Source organism: Euleptes europaea, unplaced genomic scaffold (assembly GCF_029931775.1).
Source record: "Euleptes europaea isolate rEulEur1 unplaced genomic scaffold, rEulEur1.hap1 H_1, whole genome shotgun sequence".
Classification (NCBI taxonomy): domain Eukaryota; kingdom Metazoa; phylum Chordata; class Lepidosauria; order Squamata; family Sphaerodactylidae; genus Euleptes; species Euleptes europaea.
The window spans coordinates 682,676-704,336 of record NW_026612049.1 but is presented as its reverse complement, the minus strand read 5'-3'; the positions used below and the strand labels follow the sequence as shown (position 1 = coordinate 704,336).

The following is a 21,661-nucleotide window of genomic DNA, read 5'->3' as shown; positions in this document are numbered from 1 at the left end:
CCACCGATTGGCCGCGGGAGAATGCTGCTTACTAACTGACAGTTATGCTGCTGATTCGGAGCCCCCGAATTTGCCAAATTTATTTGGCGATCGCCCCGAACTCGCCAAATTCGGTTCGTCATTTTCCTGCCTTTTTTTGAATTCGGTTCCATCCGAACTGAAAGCGGCCGAATCGGGGAAAATTCGGCTGTTTTTCGGTTCGGGACGAACCGATTTGACAGCCCTAGTTTCCACGCATTGCCAAAATAGGAGGAATGTGCTTCATGTTTGTCAACAATTCAAGAGCCCATTCAAACAAGGATGGAAATTAATTAAACCTGCCCCCATGATTTCTTAACATAAAGCAGTATAACCTACTTCCCAGATGTAATCCCACAAGAGAATAAGCACCAGCACATCCTTATGCAAATAGGCAATCACATGCCTATCATATGGTCTTAACACTGGTAGATCTTTTATTCTATGCAGTTTTCTGGGACTGATTCTGAATAATCTATGGAGCTGTAGCCTGAGCCTACCAGTGAATTTAAATTAAAGAATTATTGTACGCTATTGCACTTTTAAATGATCAAACAGGCATTAAGGAACTCTTACACTGCCTCCTAAACACTTTAAAGAAAAACTGTATTGTTTATCGTACTGTTTATCACTTTGAATTTAAGATTAGCAGTTTACTGCCCTAATCAATACAACATATTTTTCAGGCATTTTAACTGAAGTGAGGCTGAGGTACTTATATTGCTTACATCAATCAATTTAGTGACAGTTGACCTGATGGATCTAGATCAAGAACATTGCGGTACCGACAAAACCTCAGTTTGCATTTACACAATTCAAGTAGTGCCACCCAAGCAATGATAGACCTCTATCTAGAATGCCACTGCCAGTTGGAATAGACAGCAGTGGACCAAGGGACAAATGGTCGGACAAGCAGCTTCAAATGTTCACCAATATACCAGCTAAACTGATACAAAAATAGGTGGAGAGAGACTTCATGCTCAGCCTCTCCTGTGTTTTGGCCAAGCATGTCATACACACAGAGTTTTCATACTTGCCAGAACATATAGCATTCCTTGTGCAAAATAATAGCTGATGGATATAAAATAAGTGATGCTTTCTGGCAGTGGCCAGCAAATAACATGTACAATATCTTAATGGCTTACTCAGTTTTTAGGGATCTCTCACAGTAATACTGCTCCTCCTACTGGACAAACAGACACAGTTTCTACAACCAAACATACAAGGGAATTACATAGCTCAAGATTATGGCTTTTTAACATTTAGCTTTTAAAAGGCATCTGTGATTCCTGGGGAGTCTTGCAATAATTACCCATTTCAGTAAACTGAATCTTATTTCTTAGTTTTTTTTAAAAGACAGCAAAAATCTTTATAGAACACTAGTTACCAATATATTCCAATACAGATAAAAGGACATGTTTTTTTTTAAAAAAAAAAGTCCGAGGCAAATTTTAACATTCATTTTTAATTTACACTGGATTTTTAAAAATTACACCTTTATATATTAAGACCATATTATGTGGAAACAATCCCAGTCTAGCTACAACACATGTTTATATTTGCTACAAACATTCTAAAACAGATATGCAAAACCTTTGCATGTAACAAGGTAAAGTAGGTGTTTTTTCATTTTTGTTTCAAAGTCTGAGAAACAGAAGGCACAATGGCAGCGAACAAATGCATGGAGCCATGGTGGCATGAGAAGATGGTGTTTTTAGTACTGCAGGGAGGCTGGTCTGGCACTGCAAGAAGAGACCCCCCAATGCACATGTTTAGGATCAAGGAAGGCATTAGAAAACAAAACATGGCAAAAGAAATGTTTCAGTTACTGAAGAGGTCAGCATAGTTGTGAAATGTTTTAGTCTGGAGTTTCTGCAGCACATAATTTCTGCCTGAAGTTTAAATGGATTTTGTTTTCTGTTTCTATCCTTTAGTGCCAAAGGGCATAATGACTGATTGCGTGGCACATACTTGTGGGATATCAAATCCTTAGCAAGACATTCAGAAATCAACCAAATGGTACTCTAATGCCATCCCTGAAGCTTTAAATCTGGCTGAATTCCCAAGCAAATGAAATTTAATTTTATCTTCTCAGTCCACTACCAATTCTGCAGATGAAATTTTTTAAAAAGAATGTATCAAATCATCTGAACCAAATTATCAGCAAAATGTAAACAGCACAGACTGCCAAAGCCCTGATTTTCTGAAGCAAGTGCCTTACACAAAAAACAACAACAACCCAAATCTGTCATCTGGGCCCTTTAATCAACATATAAGCAAATAAAATCTAGCATCACATGCTTCTATCTCTCAATAATCATCCAAATGCAGTGTCTGGATGAATTATTTAGATGTTCAAATAAAAACAATTACACAATTGCTTATTCTTGTATATCAAGTTCCCACAAAAATCTTTTATGAAGAAACATCTAACCTCTTTGAAAAATACATTTTAATACAACTTCAATTCCAATAAACCAAGAAACAATCTTGCAGGAAGAGAGTTTGGGAAGAAAACTATTGCCAGCTGCAACACTTTATCTATGCTTCTGTTTGCTTCTCCTGTCCTCAGGTATGTACCTTGGGTGTGGCCAGGGGGTGTAAGCCAAATGACAAGAGCCAAAAGGGCAACTGGTCGGTTGGCTTCTGGCCCAGCCCCAAAATACAGTTTCCTCTGTAGTCTTTTCTATATATTTAAATTGTATTTTATTGTATTTTTATTTGTTGTAAGCTGCTTTGGGTCTCATTAAGGAGAAAAATAAATATACTACAAAACTAATTAACCAAGCCTGATAACACTGCCAACTCCATATGAACCTACCTGACCACTCTGCCTATCTTAAAGGCCCTGCTTTAAAGGCCCCACCACCTGAGGCTAGACAGGTGGCAACCCAAGTAAGGACCTTCTCAGATATGGCGCCAAAGTTCTAGAACTCCCTCTCCAGGGACATTCATCTGTCTCTCTCCATCATTGTCTTCTGATAGTAGATGAAGTCTTTTTTTGTTTTGCTTGACATTCCCACATAACCTTTCATGGATCTTTCTCCCTTTTTGGGTGTTTATATGTTTTACTTGTTTTAAATATTTCATATATTTTGACCTGTATTGTAAACATTGTTTGGATTGTTCACTGCGTTGGGTGGAAACTAGGTTGGGTGGAAAAGCAAAAGATAAATGTTTTAAATAAATAAATGCAAGAGGTGTAGAAGAGACAACACAGCAGACAGCAGGTGGAGGTTCACATTTCAGACTGCTCCCCATATGCAAAGATCCCTGCAAACAGAAAATCACTAAATCATGCAAAGAGAGGAAACAGAATCATTTCCCCTGATATGCTAGTTCTCTATTTGCAGAGAGGTTTTATGCAAAGGATCATTCAAAACTGGAATCCACCACCTACAGTCTGGTGTCATTCCATTGACTGAACACTCTATTATCTCATTCTCCAGTATGTGTAAAGCATGTCATGATTCACTTTCCTATCAGTGTTAAGGTGGGAGAAAATGTTTCATATATTCATATTCAAAGCTTCAAAAATTTTGAATACTCTGATTAAGCCTTTTTTTTTGTTTAATAGTTGACCATCCCTGCTATGAACATGTTAGTCTCTTAAGTTTAGATTGCTCAAATGTCAATCACACAACTGCATGTCTCCACTACAGGATGTGACAACACAATCAGAATATTGCTGAAATCCCAAAACTGAGAATGAAAAATTGAAATCTGTTGTTCTGAATGTCAGGAATGAGGGGGAGGGGAGGAAGTGTTAAATAAGAATGACCACAGCCCACTCCTCCATCTTTTGTTCAGTGTTGGTACTGCTGGCAAACAAGAGAGCAGGCATCAGTGATGAGCGGGTGGAGTGTCCCGGATAGGTTCCCAGCATGGCTACCACCCACTTGGCACTGCTGCCCTCTCACTGCTGCTGGGCTGGAAGGAGAATTCAGCAGGTCCCAGGCATGCCAGCTAATGAAGTGTGCCAGTTAACAAAGCTTTTACTGTAGTGTGATTGCATATGATCAAATCCTTCTGTTTTCTAAACCACCTTCACGTTTTTTTTAAATGTATGCATGTTGATTGTTCTTTACCCAATACATTTTATTCACATGAAGAAGAAGAAATATGCCACGAAGCAATAATATTTCTCCTCCTAGGTCCTGATTTAGGGAGACTGTACCTAACAATTTTGCTTATACTTCTGTTCCAGGAACTTTCCCAGCAAACAGATAATCTACAGTTTTGCACAGCTGAATGTTGTGTGTACATTCCGCACAGGATGATAACATATACATTATGTACATGTCTTTAGACAGGTGTGTACAACCATTTGGAAACCCAGGTCCAACTGGGATTCCTTGACAGGTATAAACAGGTATTTAAAGACAAGCGACAGCCCCAGACTTACCTGGGGCCATGTTTGTGGCAACAGGACTGGGGGGCAAGATGGGAGGACATTTTTGCCGACTGTAAGCCGAGAATGGGAGGTTCAATGGCTGAGAGCCTTGCAGCAGCTGGGGCCAGCCAATCAGCATTGCTGTGGCTGGCTGGGGAGGGGCGGAGCTCCAAGTGAACCTAAAGTGCAGAGTTCTCACTCTGGTCCACCCCTACCCTATTTAACCCAGGCCCAATGGGGATTCCTTGACAGGTATAAACAGGCATTTAAACACAAATGTAAACACACACATGTATGTTGTGGGGAGCAAAGTGTACCCCACCAGTAATGTTTATGGCATAATGTTTAAGTTGTTTAAAACACAAGGGTCTTCTTCATTGCAAATGTTAACAGATGCATGTTTGAATGGCAGACATAATGCTGAATTTGACATTTTCTTATATATATGATTTTGTAGCAACTCTGGTGACAGATTTTTTTTTAATGTTAGGAGCAAAGTGTTTACCTTTACTAATTAATCAGCTTTCCCTTTGCTAAATCAATGCAAGCCTAAAAATCACACCTCTAATCTAGGATTCAGTGACAGGTAAAATATAAAAAATGTGCTTCAAGTATCAATGTTAAAATACATTATTAGACAGTGAAAACTGTCAGCATTTATCCTCTCTTTGGAAGTAAAAAAAACTTACCCAATTCATTTTTTTTAGTGGTTCAAGGTAGTAACAGTGGCAGAAATTAAGTAGTAGTGTATAGGAACTGAGGAGCTGTGTGTAGAAGCATAACTGCAAAAACAGCCAATGGTTGTCTTCACCAACACAGTTATTAATCCTGCAGAAAATGGTATAAACAAATGCAAAAACATCACTGGTTTCCAGACTATAACATGCGCTACAAACCAAACCAATGAACCATTACATCACATAAAAGGTGAAGGGAACAGGGCAAAGAGAAGAACATTCACCACTGTTCTCTTTGAACTCCTCCCCCCTTTATTACCTCCATTGGTAAAGACCGGAGTCTGCATAGTTACCACAAATACCTCCTGCCCATTTGTACATGGAGCAATACTTTCCCTAGTACATATAAATAATGGCAAATATTGAATCTTACGTCACTCTCTACAGTTCTTAAATCTAACAAGATTTCATGCTACAAAAGGGGGAGTCTCTACTATATCTGGTTTCTTTTTTGTAATCAAATCCTACATACAAAATGGGAGTGTTGCCCTCCTAAAATAAAGCAAATATATCAGCACTTACAATCATACCTCTAATTCTGAAAAACTGGACTCTAACAGTGCATTCCTGACTTCCAAGGACAAAAGTCCTCAGGAGGTCAGGAAGGGGCCGCGCACGGTGTAAGTGGCCCGGCCTCCGTGCAAGATGGCATAAACACTGGCAGGGAGGCCCGGATGCCGGTCTCCTGGCACTGCTGTGGCAGCACCACCCAGGAACGCCGGCTGGGCCTTCTGTCAGCGTCCTACTGGCGTAAAGGCCTGCACTGGCATTCTGGGAGGCGTGCCAGCGTCCTGGGGGCGGAGCTGCCTGTAGGCAGCCTCCTGTCCTCTTTCGCCCTGAGTATGCCACCAGGACGAACAGCGTTGGGTATGCCACCAGGACAAACAGCGCTGTTTTCAGTGGGGCGAAAAGCCCCATTTAAAAAACAAAAAGCCTGCATTTCGACCTTTCGGCAGCAGGGAAATGGCTCTGGAGGTGCCGCAGTGGTGCCTCGGCAATGCCGTCCCCGGCTGCCGAAAACTCAGGAATACAGGTCAATATTGAAAACCAAACTTAAAATCAGAAAACCCAATGTCACCAATTTGGTTCCTGACCTTATAGCAATAACTTTGCTATGTAAATTCTAGGAAAACATCAAGAGTCAGACAGTTATTAATTTAGAAAGCCATGTACCAAGAGAAGATGGTGTGGAAATGCATTGGGTTCATCTTACCACGGACAATGATGATCCATTCTCCGAACACAGTGTCCACAACGGCTGCAGTGATGGGAACGTTTTGGTCTCATCATGTTACATTTATTACATAACTCCCAAAATTCTCTTTCTAAGAAGAGGAAATGCGAATGAGGTTAATAATGTATCTGCAGAACTGCCATTAAGTTTGCTTTCCTACAGGAATAAAGAGAATCTACCAAGATGTCCCCCAAGCAAACAGTCAAAACAATGAATACCATAGGTTCTTGTAGGTTATCCGGGCTGTGTAACCGTGGTCTTGGTATTTTCTTTCCTGACGTTTCGCCAGCAGCTGTGGCAGGCATCTTCAGAGGAGTAACACTGAAGGACAGTGTTTCTCAGTGTCAAGTGTGTAGGAAGAGTAATATATAGTCAGGACAATGCAGGACAATGATTCAGCTCAAACCCAACCCCTTTCTGACTATATATTACTCTTCCTACACACTTGACACTGAGAAACACTGTCCTTCAGTGTTACTCCTCTGAAGATGCCTGCCACAGCTGCTGGCGAAACGTCAGGAAAGAAAATACCAAGATCACGGTTACACAGCCCGGATAACCTACAAGAACCAATGAACTCTGACCATGAAAACCTTCGACAATATAATGAATACCATACCTTGCAATTTAGTAGATGTTAGTCTTTGTTGACAGAAGACATTCTAGATAAAACTGTATATTTCATTTGGCCAGCTTAGTTTAAGAACATTTTCGTTTCATAGAAATCTTTGTCATACAAAACAGAAAGGCTGCAGAATGCTATGTAAAGGGACAACATATTCTGCATTGCTGCTTCTCGATTATTTATTTGTTTATAACCTGAACAGAGATAAACAGATTTCAAGGTGTGTGGACTGTGTTTTTAGGAGATGGAAGAATGTTCTTCTCTTTCAAAGGTACAGACTCTGAAGTTTCTTCTATTGCAGGAGCAAAGAGAGGACTGTAGGAGACAGGTGTGCTCTTCCTCCTCAAGAGACCCAGAGATGGGAAACTATACTGAGGAGAGGCAGAGGGCCTTGTACTCTAACCATCTATGGAAACCTCAGCTCACCTAAACATGTACAGTTCCCACATGGGAATACACACAGACCAGGTTTATAATTTAAAGGCTTCTTCTGGGGAAAAGCTTACACCACTTTTTATATTTAGACCTTCAGTATGTTTATAGGTAGATTATTAAGACATGTTCTTGATGACTATTAAGCACTGGTATTAAACAAGCCTATCTTGTTACAGGCTACTTTGTACCAGTGATCAAGATCTCCCTTCAGAGGAATGTTGAAAATCTGGGCCACATGGCTTGATCCAACTAATGTGTTTATTGCAATACAAATAATCTCTTGATTGTTTTGTGAGGTGTACCAAACTCTCTCTGAATTGTTAGTTTTATTTTTTTGAAGATGCAGAAAATGCAAATTCACAAAAAAATAAAGATCTCTGGGAAGAAATAACATAATTCTATTTTCTTATTTGAGGTTGTCAAAACTAATGGTTAAGAACAAGCTGATCGGCTTTGAAATCAGGAAAGATGGACCTTAACATGATAAAATGCTTCTCAGAATAAACAAGTCACATACAGATTTATTTTGTAGAACAGTTAAATAAATTATTAAGCCTACAATACATTTTGAATTTGCCTATATAGAATTAATTTTAAACCTCCTGCTGGGATCTGCCATGTTTCACATCTTGCTGAAAAATGGCATCATTTGCACACTGACAGTATGGAAACCCAATATTCAAGATCATTAAACTAGTAATAATGCCAGATGGAAACTGATTTTCAATCTGTTCCCATAAAGCCAATGTCACAAAGGTGTTACTCTTTAATAAGAGAGTTACCATTAACAGAAGGCTCAGAAACACTTAAAGCTAGTTTTCTAATGTGATTTAAAATAGACAGCAAATGCATCTGACCATACCAATGTGTGCACTACCAACAGATGCAACCATCTCCAATCACATTCAAACTACATTAGTATGAGAAAACAAAAATAATATCTATCAATTAAACATATTCAGCTTTATTCTGCTATGAAGTTTATGGAACATAACTACCTGAAGCTGTTAATTTCAACAAAATGAATCCAGATATATGGACACAGAAATTAGAAGTAATATCTTTTACATTGTATGTTTTTTAAACTAATTTAGAATTATTTTAATCTGTCCCAGTACAAAACACAAAGTCTCTGAAAATAATTTTCAGTGGAAGTAATGAAAGACAACAAATGCTTATTTAAACCTCTAAAAAATGTAGCTACAGACAATGGCAAAGTAGTTCAAAAAACACAAGGCAACTATATTTTGGAGATTTTCTTCAAATTAGGACCAAAAATACAGAAAATGGCAGTCATGGTTCCCTTCACTCTAGTTAAGACCATATTAATCAATATATATTTCAACGTCCTTGGTAAACATCCAGGTAACTAAAAGTCTGCATATCTGCATGAATATGACTTAATGAATTAACAGATTATAACTAGGTTTTTGTTTTATTTTATTGATATTATTACAAATTACTTTTCCACCAGAAAATACATTTAATTCTAAAACCAACAGACCACAACAACTGCTTTAAAATATCAGCACTAGTTTAAACCCTTTGTGAAGGCCATACAGAAAAATCTCATCTGTACTAGATGCCAAAGGATTTCAAGGGAATACATGTGCAAGCCTCTCTGACAAAAAAGAAAGAAAGACTTATTTCTGGGGGCAGATAACTTAATTTTAGATGCTGGTGGTATCCACAGGAACACATTCCCTAGTCATCTCTACACTGATGGAAGGGGAGTATGTATGGAAGAAGGTGCTCCGTAAATGGCTTGGGACCCTCATGAGGGTCACAGAGCCTGCTGTCAAGACCCCTACAGAGTTTTCCCCCTTTCTCAGTTTGCCTTTGGGCCTAAATATTAATGCACATGTAGAGAACAAGGGCACAATATCACCTGCTGATATTTGCACACATGATGGTAAGCAGCAGAATGGTGAGGACAGGTCATACAGCAGTGGCAAGCATTTTTACATGGCTCTGAACTTGGCTTAATCATCACTACAGAACATTTCCTAATGTTTGCTTGCTTTTTCTGTTCCTGCTGCCCACAGTCCTTGATGCCAATAAGGTCATAACTGTGGCTCTCCTTTTGCTCCTTACATAATGTTAATGACCACTACCATAAGGCATCCTAGACCTGGGCCACATACAGCTGTAAAAGTCTAAAGTAGCACCTTGAACTTAGCATGGAAACCAGAACTCATACAGGACAGGAATCACAAGCTTCCAGTTGCTATCATCTGACAAAACTTGTGCTGCTACATCTGTATCAGCTGTAGTTTCCAGATTCCCTTCAAAGAATTTAGCAATTGCCCAATGGGACTATGGTCTAGAGGAGGGAATAGAAGACTCCTCTGTTGCATTTTATTTTCTCCATACAACAGACTCTTCTATTGGGAAATACCCTAAGCACCTTTAGCTGGGAGTGAGCCATCTGTCAGTCTAGGGACCTTGGCAGGGTCCTAGTCGATGATAGATCAAGCAGCTGAGATCCAGCAGAATCAGAAGTATCAAACTCTCCCTATTTATTTCCCAGCATTTATCATCAGCTAGGGCTAGGGCTGTGCGTATCAGTAAACCCAAGCCAAAAATAAGCCGGAAAATAGCCATTTTGGCTTATTTCGGCTTCCTGGTTTACCGGCACTTAAAAAGGCGGGAAAATAGCCGAGCCAAAAGGGCAATTCTCAAATAAGCTGGAAATATATTAGGCTTATTTGGGTTAGGCTATTTCCCGTGTTGCAAAGAGAGAGCTCTCCTTGCTTCTGCTGGGGAAGCCTACCTTGATGTTAGGACACCCTAACAAGGGGGAAGGAGGAGGGGCTTCAACTCCCAGTGGCCAGTAGGTGGCCAAATCTGGGAGAACAGTGTTCTTTGGCCAATCACAGAAGCTGGAATGCCATTCAAAATTTTCTCTGCTTGGCCAAAGAGCACATATACGACCTGGTCTCTCCCAGAGTGGCCATTCCTCACTGAGAGAGAGTTTGGTGGTGCAAACCTTAGCTTTTGCTCCTGCTGCCTCATCCTGAGCTGACCTGGTAGATTACAGCCTGCTGCTTTGATTGGATTAATTCCTGTCTGCTGCCTTGAGGAGAAGAGAAGACATCCAAGGGTTTGAGATCCTATCATCATTTTTATTTTACTTGGGGATTATTTTCTAAACTTGGCTACAAACTGGGGGGGGTTAGTTTGAGGCACTGAAGCTGGGGGGGTTAGTTTGAGGGCAAACGAGGTGGCTTCACTCTGTCATATGCAATACAGAAATATCTCTAGAGTTTCAGAAACTACACTCTTTTAAAAGCCTAATAATGTCAGTTAATGCTGTACCTGTAATTGGTATCTTTGGGCTTTCAGGTAATCTCCCTGGATCCGCCGCTGAGGCTCTCAGTAATGAAACAACACAGAACAATGCAAGTATGTAGTAACCTGTAAAACAGATAACATTTCCATTAAGAAATCTGTCAATAATAGACTTTGCTGGAATTACTGGAGGAAGAATTCATACATTCAAGAATTCAAAGCCTTATTTATTATGTACTACATTTATACTCATCCTTCTACTACTGGAGCAATCAAGGTAGCTTAGGACAGAATTTAAAACAAAATTAAAGCATAATACATAGCAATATTATTAACAGCAACGGCATTCAAAATGAATCCTCAACCTACAAATTAGCAGTATAATCAAACATATAAGAGACAAGATTTAAAATCATGACACACCAAACAAGTAAATCTATACCAATAAAACAAAAAAAATGCTGGGTGCTTTCAAAGGCCTTTTAGAAGAACATATTTACCGACCTTCAGAAGGCCAGTAAGAAGAGGGCTGATCAGGACTTCTGGGATATGGAATTCCAGACCTTGGAAGTCATGGTTAAAAAGCTCATTCCTTCCATGCCCATTAACCTCAGCTCACTCAAGGCAGGCACACACAGAAGAGCAGTGCCAGAAGATCTTAAGCTACAGAAATACTTATAAAGATCCTTCAGTTACTCCGCTCCAAGGCCATGTAAAGCTTTAAAGGTGAACATTAGCACTCTGAATTGGGCCTGGAGACAAACTGGAAGCCACTGTCAAAAATCGGGAGTAATAGGGTGAGACAGAAGGCCTGAAAAATAAAATCACTGGACTTCAAATAGGCCCCAGAAAGATATATTTAGAATTCAGAGACAAACAGAAAAGAAGCCAAAAAGAGATTATAGGGGAACCAGACAAGGAGTGTTTGGCTCAAGGCTGACCAGAATATCAGAATGTGAGACAGGCCCCGGAATTTCAAAGGAGGATATGATTAATGGTAGCCAAGATACAATACCAGGTGCAGTAAATAGACTTCAAACAATATCTACGTAGACCAATGAAATCTTCTATGCATCTATGCAAACCAATGATTTTCCTGTATGATTGAACCAATCAGAAATAGGCTGGATATTATAATCAACCAGTAAGCTATTAGCTAGGACTCTATATCCAATAAAAAGTTATTATGGAATATGCATAGGTAAAAGTATTATAATGAGCTTGTCAAAGGTTATAAAAGATCAAACACATTTCTGTTCTGGGTCTCAAACTTATTTTCCAATGCTCCTGAGAGCAAAAGTTTGGGAACCAACAGCTGTTGAATAATAAACTGATTTTACCAAAAATATTGGTCTTGGTCTCTGCGTCTCTGATCCTAAAAATCCGGGTTTTTTGGTTTTGCTATAACAAGGGTTTTTCTGGGGGAGGGAGGGCTACAAGAATGACAGAATAAATAAAATAAATACATAAATCTGGCTTCCAGATTTTATACTAGCTGAAGCCTCTGAACCATTTACAAAAGCAGGTTCATTATACTAGTCTAACCTGGACATTACTAAAGTATGTGGATGGCAAACTAAGCTGGAAAAATGAACTCCTGGCTACCTGTTTCGCAAGTATCAGAGCAGGATCCAGAAGGACCCCCACATTGCTAACCTGTTTCTTCAAGGGGAGTGCCACTCTGTCCAGAACTCCTGGGGTTTTTTTAACCCCCAACCAACAGCATTTCTGTGTTGACAGGAATAACTTCCAATATGTTCACCCACATCCCAGCCCTGCTCAGCTTGCAGACACTGATTTAGAGGTACCTTGTCCCTCTGGATTTAGATGGAAAGAAGGGTCAGAGTTATGTGTCTCATCAGCATACTACTGACACTGTACTCCAAATAACTCCTTTCAACATTTTCATGTAGACGTTGAAACGTACAGGAGACAAGATGAACCCTGAGGCACAGCACAAGGGGTGGAGCAGTAGCCTGCCAGAACCACCTTCTGGGACCTATGCACTAGCGAGAACTGGAGTCACTATAAAACACTACTTTAATATTATTAAGAGAAAGGGATTTTTCAGTTGCGGAAGCCCAACTATGGAATGCTCTCTTCTAATCTAGTCACCTGATGTTGAGTTTGTTAAGGTTTTGGTACCAGACGAAGACTTATTTATTGGAAAACTGACAGTTGGGGGCAGACTGTTGAAGGACACAAGTGAACAGACAGAGTATGGAGACAGCTGAGCTGCAAACTGTTTGTAGAGGATTCTCTTTGAGAGTGAGAAGAACACACACTAGTTTTAGGATCAAGCAGGATCCATAGCCAGTTTTAAAGGGAAATGGCTCTGCTGTACATAGGGTGATCTTGAAGTGTTTAATGAGAAATAGCTCTTAGAAAATGAAGAAGAGTGGGTTTTTATATGCCGACTTTCTCTACCACTTAAGGAAGAATCAAACTGGCTTACAATCACCTTCCCTTCCCCTCCCCACAACAGACACCCTGTGAGGTATGTGGGGCTGAGAGAGCTCTAAGACAGCTGTGACTGGCCCAAGGTAACCCAGCTGGCTTCATATATAGGAGTGGGGAAACCAACCCAGTTCACCAGATTAGTGTCTGCCACTCATGCAGAGGAGTGGGGAATCAAACCCAGTTCTCCAGATTGGAGTCCACTGCTTCAAACCACTGTTCTTAACCACTACACCACCCTGGCTCTCTAATGAATAATCCCAGGCCAGTTTAAAGAAGTAAAGGTGTGTATATGTTCCTAACTCCTCCTAATTAAGAACTACTGTTTGAAGAAGTTTATGTGTATGACACAAAGCAGTGAATGCCAAGAGAAATCAACCTTGGTACATAATAAACATATCAATACTTGTATATGAACCACTTTAGTAACATCTTGAATTACAAAATATCTCTTGTATATAGCCATCAGAAGATCCTTATTTTCCTTTTACAAGCCAAATTCATTTTATGACAGTTTGTTAACCTGACCTATACCATCCCCTAAGTGGAGACAACTAAAACTTTTTTAAAACAGCCTCTTACGTACCAAATATTTCTGACTTTTATATACAAATGAAAATTAAAAGCAACCTTTATAATTAGTGACATTTATAAAGGAAAAGTATCTTTGGCAGATTCCCCAACCACCTTATGAGTGGGACAGAAAGCCAAACAGCACGAAACTGTCATAAGTCTCAGAAGTGATAGGGGTGGTTGGTGAGGGGAAAAAAATATTTTATTACAAAATAATAATAATTTGTTTTTTGTTGCTGTTGTTGCTTGATCTATAATATACATTGATGTTTTAATTACATAGAATACTAAAATCCTAAACCTTGCATCCACTTACACTGCAGTCTTTCCCACTGCCAGAGTGGTGCTCCGCTATGAAGGGCATTCCTCTGGCATGAGAACTTCCATTCAATGGAGACCAGTGTTTTCAATGAGCTGAACAGTACCTAGTGCCAAAGAAACATGCTCTGTAGCAGAGGACCGCCACTACAATGGACAGAAGCAAGGCTTAAGATCGAAGCCATTATGCTGTGTCTTGTACGCCAATTCAAGAGCCTTCATTAGCTTAAGAGTATGAAACATACATTTTTAAAATAAATAATAAATAAAAACCTTCAAACAATGCAGAGTGGAATAATGTAATACAGCACAGATGTCACAAGTGGTAGGGGTGAGCACAGAATCCAGTCTTCAATAGTGCATCCACCTGTGGTCCGCCATCTCAGTGGACTCTAAAAAAACTTAGCCACACCAAGATATTCAGGGGCTGCATGTGTGCTGTAGCCCCATAACTGAGTGACACTACCTCAGTATTTGGATTTTGCATGTGTTATAATTGCCCAAGACTGGCCCCCACTAATGACATCTAATGCATTCCAATGAAATGTATGGAATTACCCAGACTATTAAGTCAATATCATGAAACAGCATCATGGTAGGATAAGTAATTTAAAAATTATCTCATCAAGCCTGAACTTGTTTGTGAGATCCTTCCTTGCACCTCTCAAAATGCCTTTGGAGGATGAATGCCAAAGTTAACTCCCCCACACAAGTTTCTTAATATGTATATCTATATTTAAAGTCCTTATTTGCATGCTTGTCATCTTTTGTCTGTATATATATAGATCATTATTCCTGGACATATATAGGATTATTATTTCTTATTTTCTTTCCGCTGTATCAATCCCTAATTTAATACTGTTGCAATAACAGCAATATCAGAAGTATTGAGCTGAGTCAGAGAGGCAAACAATGCACATTTTTGCACCCCACATTTTCAGTGGTAGACTATGCAAGAAAGGGCCCAAAAAAGTGTTCATGAGGCAGGAGACAGAATGTGTCTGCTGCCTTGATAATCATGGCAGTGATCTATTTGGCTACCCTATTGGTATGATCACCAAGGCTGTCTCATATTGAATCAGACCATGGCTCCAAATATTCAGTATTATCTACTCTGACTGGATGAGGTAATTTCCAGTCCTGCTAATTGAGATCCTCTAACTGGAGACTGCCAGGACTGACCTGGAACTTCAATTCTGACACATATCCAAAACCATATTCCAGTGCACATTTTGCACAACCAAGGCTTCAGAGTGAAGGCAGCATGACTTTATTTACTACCTTCACTGGCATCACCACTTAGACAAATTTGATTAATTGGTATCAAGCTGTGATAAACATTTTCAGAAAAACTGATGCAGAAGTAGCAGCAGGATGCAGAAACAATGGTTATGAACAGGCATCATAAATGAGTAAAGAGGAAAAGGCAGAAGGTTTGAATGAAGTCTGTTGCCCTTTCAAAAACATGTTTCATCCTGAAATAGTTTGCATGTAAATTCATATCACTTCTGTTTCTTAAGGCCTCACACTCTGTGTCAGCTTCAAGGCCTTACTTTTAAACTCCAAGATCTCTTGGCCCTGATCACCCATTCCTTCTTGTCTTCTCTTCCATCTCCTCCCATCTCCTGCCAGATCTCACCCCATCCTTCTCTCATTTGTGCCTCTGAACTGTCTGCTACACTGCTGCCGATGCCTCCTGTGTTGAGAATATAATTAGGCCAAAGGTTGATACCCAACATGTTGCTATGGAAATCTCAATCTGTGTCAAATTAGACTACCTGAACACAGCTATAATCACTACGGTTTTGTTTATAAAATTTTGATGAAAACATTAGCTATGAATTTCCTTTCTAGGAATGACTGGCAGCTGTTGTTTAAACAGAGGCCCTTTCCTTTCCTTCAGAATCTTCAAAAAACACATTCATTAAATTATAGACATCACAAGTGCATATGCATATTTGACTTTGTTCATTATTCTGTTAAAAGCCAGCCAGGCAACCATTTAAAATACTTTTATGTTGACTTCTCCAGTACAAGCCCTAATCAGAACAAAGGAAATTGTGTTAAGCATGACTTACACAGTATTGCCACTGCTGATAAATGTCCCTCTTCATAGTGTGGAAAGAGAATGATTTTTGGAATGAAGAACGTGTTGAAAAGCCAGACAAAGATAATCAGGCCCATACAAAGCCAACCCTGAGGGTCAACAACAAAATGGATTCTTAGTCCCATAATCTGAAAAACAGCTTGTCCCATCTGAAGAGTAAAAAGGCAGACCTAAAGAGAACAAGAACTTTAATTAGAATTCATTTAGCAGTATTATGAAAGTCTCCAGGCTATGTCAATAAAATAAGACATTTATGGTATCCTGTAGACAGCAGAACAAGTATACATGAAACAAACTTTACCTCTGGGCGAAAAAAGTGTTAAATCACAGGAGCTGCCACTACGGGATTCATACCAGTAATTAAAATATGATTATGCAACACCATGGGTGACCTCTAAATTCTCTGTTCATTCATGCCCATAACTCCATACTGAACACTTGGACAATATTTTCAGAACCAGCCCATCTCAGTCAAGTAGTCTGGAAAACTGCCAGCTCCTTCCAATCCTCCCCCACCATTTCACCCTGGTCTCCATTAAATGATTGCAGGCTTTACAATTATTAAAGACAAATCTGCACAGGCACTTCCTTAATTTCACCCTCTAGCACTAAACCAGAAGCACAGGCAAGTGTGTTCCGTTCCACCTCCCAAAGCTTTCCCTTATCTAAATTCTGTAGATGCGTTCAGTTAAAGATTCAGGTAGTCACATTTAAACCCCCTGTATAATCTTGCACCTCTCTATATGCCAAATTACATTTCTTCTTTTGCACCCACACTCTTTCACTGAGCTCTATCTACATTTCTCACAGAAGAGCTGAAATGGAAGAGATTGTGTAGATTCCAGATCTCTTGTGTTGTTTCAAAGCAATTAAATTCAAGGAAAATATTAGCTTTTATAGTGTGGGTGCTAATTTAATAAGGGAGGCAGGGTTGGCGAAGGGATGGAATACCAACTCGCTACACCAGTGTAACTCCACTGTAATGCAGCCATCTTAGTTGAACCAGAAAAGTATTGTCCTATGTATGGGTACTAGGGTATAAGCCACCCTGAGTTCAAATGTGAACAAACAGGACTGGATTGTGCTGTATGTTGTCTGCCTACAGACTTCTGCCAATTAGTCTCCTTGCTGTAACTTTCTGGAGTGAAATTCTTTCCCAGTAGCGCTTTTGTTATTTTTTGAGGCAAAATGCATAGATAGAAGAAATAAACAATGTTTCCAAAGTTACAGCCCACTTACTGCTTACAGTGTTTTTACTAGAACAATCCCCCCCAGGGTATACGTTTTCATGAACCAAAGCTCACTTTGTCAGATACGAAAAAGAATGAATATCCATCAGCACTTCTATCCAGAGGGTGGGAGTGGTGTATCAAGGTATTCTGGCCTAAAGTTAAGCGTTGATGGGTCTTTATTCCCATCTGTACCTGACGAAGTAAGCTTTGACTCACATAAGCTTATTCATGGGAAATTTTGCTAGTCTGTAAGGTGATAATGAACCACAATTTTTTCAGCTACTGCAGACTAATATGATTATCCACCTGAAGGGTTTTTTTTTTACTGTAAAAAAATTAAACCCCAGAAAATGAACTGATGTTGCATTGGGTGTGTGTGTTTTTTTTTGCTCCGGATAATATAATATATTGTAGATATTGGGATTTAAAAAAATTCCATGATCTTTTCCAAAAAACAGCAATTGAGGAAGGTTGATGGACTAATAGCATAAGGTAGTTTCATACATTCATTCAAGTGTTCACCATCCTTATAAGGATCTAACATAGTTCTCAGATTGTGTCCATATCCAACACAAGGACTATCAGTCAGATATGCACGTGCAGGTTCCCTAACAGAAGCACAGTTCTGAGGTGTGAGGCCTGGAAATATTTAGTTTTGAGGAGGGATTTGAAGCAAGTGAGAGAAGTGGCATCATGCAGGTATTCTCGGAGATAGCTCCAGGAAAAAGGGCAGCAATGACAAATGGGTAGAGTTGTTTGATGGAACATAATATGTTTACATCTGGGTAACAAAAATGAGGGACATGCATACTGGATGGGGGATACACTTCTGAGTAACAGTGTGTGTAAACAAGATCTTGGAGTACAGGTGGACTGTAAGTTAAATATGAGCAGCCAGTGTGATGGAGCGACAAAAAAAGCTAATGCCATCTTGGGTGCATCAACAGAGGCATAACATCCAAATCACAAGATGTCATAGTCCCGCTGTATACAGCATTGGTCAGGCCACACCTGGAGTATTGTGTGCAGTTCTGGAGGCCTCGCTTCAAAAAGGATGTGGACAAAATCAAGCGGGTCCAGAGGAGAGTGACGAGGATAATCAGGGGCCTGGAGACCAAGCCCTATGAGGAAAGGCTGAGGGACTTGGGAATGTTTAGTCTGGAGAAGAGCAGGCTGAGGGGGGACATGATAGCACTCTTTAAACATTTGAAGGGCTGTCACTTAGAGGAGAGTAGGGAGCTGTTCCTGTTGGCAGCAGAGGATAGGACTCACAATAATGGGTTTAAATTACCGACAGAGAGGTACCGGCTGGATATTAGGAAAAAATATTTTACAGTAAGAGTTGTTCAACAGTGGAATCAGCTTCCTAGGGAGGTGGAGAGCTCCCCCTCACTTGCAATCTTTAAGCAGAGGCTGGACAAACACTTGTGACGGATGCTCTCGGCTGATCCTGCACTGAGCAGGGGGTTGGACTAGATGGCCTTTATGGCCTGTTCCAACACTATGATTCTAGATGAGTAGGGGCTTTACTGCATATTTTGTTTTTCCCTGGGTGCATGTGAACCATGTGCACTTGCAAGTTCCCCACTGGGAACTCCATTTCCAGGTGCGCAGGGCATGATTTGGATCAAGACCACAGCATACAAGAAGGACCTTTTCCCCAAGCCATTTTCCCAACCTGAATGGCACAGGGGACACTGTTTTCCCCATTGAGGGCTCCATGTGTACTGATAGGCTACATGAATTCTGCAGTGGGGCAAACAGAATTCCCCAGGGCCATTTTGGGTCAGGAAAATGGTACACTAGGGGAGGCTGAAGCTCCTTCTCTTGCATAGTGTGGTCACAATCCATTTCCATCAACACTTGGGCACAGCCCCTTACCTCTCCTACCATAAGTGGTAGGGTTGCCAGCTCTGAGTTGCGAAATACCTGGAGATTTTGGGGGTGGAGCCTCGGGAGGAGGGGTTTGGGGAGGGAAGGGACCTCAGCAGGGTATAACACTATTGAGTCCACCCTCCAAAGCAACCATTTTCTCCAGGGGAACTGATCTTGGTTTTCGGAGATCAGTTGTAATAGCAGGAGATTTCCAGGTGCCAACTGGGGGCTTGCAACCCTAATAATGTTGGCCTTTGAGCCCAATTAAATGTGACATTGGAGATCCTCAATTGGGTCCCCTGACATGCAATTTAGCCTCAAAAAGCAACAGGGGGAGAGGCAGCTCAGAGCTGCATGGCTGGTGCAAAGGCCATTTTACTCTTGGCCCTCAATGAAAATGTTTATGACATCTGGAAAACCCAAAATGTCTTCCTATTAGCACCCACAGGGGAGCCTTGCTACATACCTACAAGTCCATCCCAAACTCCCAGGTCTAGGCTTTAATGTGAAAGGTGGCATTCCCGGTACAAATATCACAGCTGACATAAGATCTCCCTGGTTAACCATATAGCCTATTATAGCATCTTGATTTTGCATTGATGACTGGTAGGGACTGGTTTGTGGAATCAAAGCATGTGATCACAATCATGTTCAGACATTACTTTTGCTTTAAGACCACCACACTGATTCTTACTTGGGTTTAGATTACAGTCTCTGTGAACATATTGAAAAGTGAACCCTTAAGAGACAGCTACAGCACCAAAAATAGGAGCAATGCATTATTAATAATTGCATTAAAAAATATCAGATTTTACACACGGTGGCTCACCAAGTAAAATGTTTACTTTCTCTTTCTTATCACCACCCGGTTTTGTGGGCTCAGGGTCCTCGACAATGAAATCTCAAACTAGTAGAAAGTCAGCTGTCACCAAATCTATTTGTGCATTATATTTTTTATGCCTGCTATTAAATGTTTCACGCTCTGTACTCTCAGCCAAATTCTCCAGGCAGGTTACAATAAAATTTGCTGCAGCTCAGGGGAGCCAACCTAGGGTTGCCTTTGTGTAACATGTGAAATGCCCCACTACCCACCAAGTTTCTAATGTAAATGGAGACACCCTGATATATACATATCAATGAAACAAGATCAAGGATGCATTCAGCTTTGTGTATTGTGCTTTAACCATAAGGGGACACACACACAAATTAGGATAAGCTTCACTGGTAAGGAGGATGTTTCCCAGCCCAGGGAAAAAGGCAAACACTCTTCCAAACATCTCAGGGAGATGAGGAGGGAAAGCATGGGTGAGCCCACTGCCAGTGCAACCCAAGTGGTTTCTTCGGTCCCAAATTGGTGGAAGACAGCAATACGGGAGGACACGACTGATGTGGTTTGTTCCTGTTGTCATGACCTCCCCAACCTAGGCTCAAAGGCACATGGGAGAAGATGATGTCCTGCCCTTGTGCCGCCGCAGCTCAAGAATCCACCCCGGACCCTGCTGGGGCAGCACGGGAGGAGGCACCTGCCTCTCAACCGCTGCCAATGTCAACCGCAGAGGCACCACCTCCGGGGCTCATCTTGGACCTCACCAGAGCAGCACGGGAAATGGCACACGACCACCATGCCCTTGCTGCTGCTGCTGCCCGGGCCAAAGGCGGGCAATAGGGCAGCATGAGAAAAGGCACATGCCCTGAGCTGCTCGGCTCAAAGGAAGGCTGCAGAGGCTTGGCCTCTGGAACCTGCCTTGCACCCAAATGGGGAAGCGTGCAGGGGAGGCGCGCCTTCCCGTCCTGCTGCCACCAGGTGGTGGCAGAAAGACTGCCTCTGGAGACATCCTTGGAGGCAGCCGGAACCACGTGGGAGGAGGCGACTAGGCGGGGCCCAATGCCTCGCGCCAGCCCTGCAAGGAGGGCGCGGGCCTCTGTCGGCCCAGCCCTTGCGCCCGCAAAACCCTCCCGTCCCCCCAAAGGCGCGCGAGAGGGCGAGGCGTGTGATAGCAACAGCGCCGCCTCGCGGCGCCCGGCCTCATTGGCGTCTCACTCACTCACCGGTGCGAGCCCCCGCCGACCCTCATCTACACAAGCCGGCCCGCGCTCCGACTTCCGCGGAATTGCTGCGCATGCGCGGGGAGACTGCCACCCTTCGGAAGGAGGGGGGAAGAGAGCGAGTCCGCGCGGACGCGCTGCAAGGCGGGAGCGGCGCGGTCTCCCCTTCAGCCGGCTGGGTTAAGCGCGCGGCGGCGTCCCGGGGCTGTTTTTGCTCCTGGCAACTGGGATCGCTGCAGAAGCCCTAATCGCCTGTGCTGAAGGAGGAGAGATTTAGGCCGCTTTGGTTTCCCCGTTGGGGGATGTACTAAAACGAATAA

General features: G+C 41.5%; 1 protein-coding gene across 1 annotated transcript in view; it reads right to left on the bottom strand.

Annotated features, from left to right (window-relative positions):
- Nucleotides 1-21,391, bottom strand: part of LOC130492900 (palmitoyltransferase ZDHHC21-like) — a 42,818-nt gene extending 21,427 nt beyond the window's left edge. Inside the window, exons 1-5 of the mRNA XM_056866667.1 lie at nucleotides 21,345-21,391; nucleotides 16,160-16,337; nucleotides 10,761-10,859; nucleotides 6,362-6,473; nucleotides 5,101-5,239 (exon numbers count right to left, since the gene is read on the bottom strand). Of these exons, the coding sequence (XP_056722645.1) occupies nucleotides 5,101-5,239; nucleotides 6,362-6,473; nucleotides 10,761-10,859; nucleotides 16,160-16,337 (528 nt within the window). The 5' untranslated portion in view covers nucleotides 21,345-21,391. The remainder of the gene's footprint in view (nucleotides 1-5,100; nucleotides 5,240-6,361; nucleotides 6,474-10,760; nucleotides 10,860-16,159; nucleotides 16,338-21,344) is intronic.
- Nucleotides 21,392-21,661: the final 270 nt, after the last annotated feature.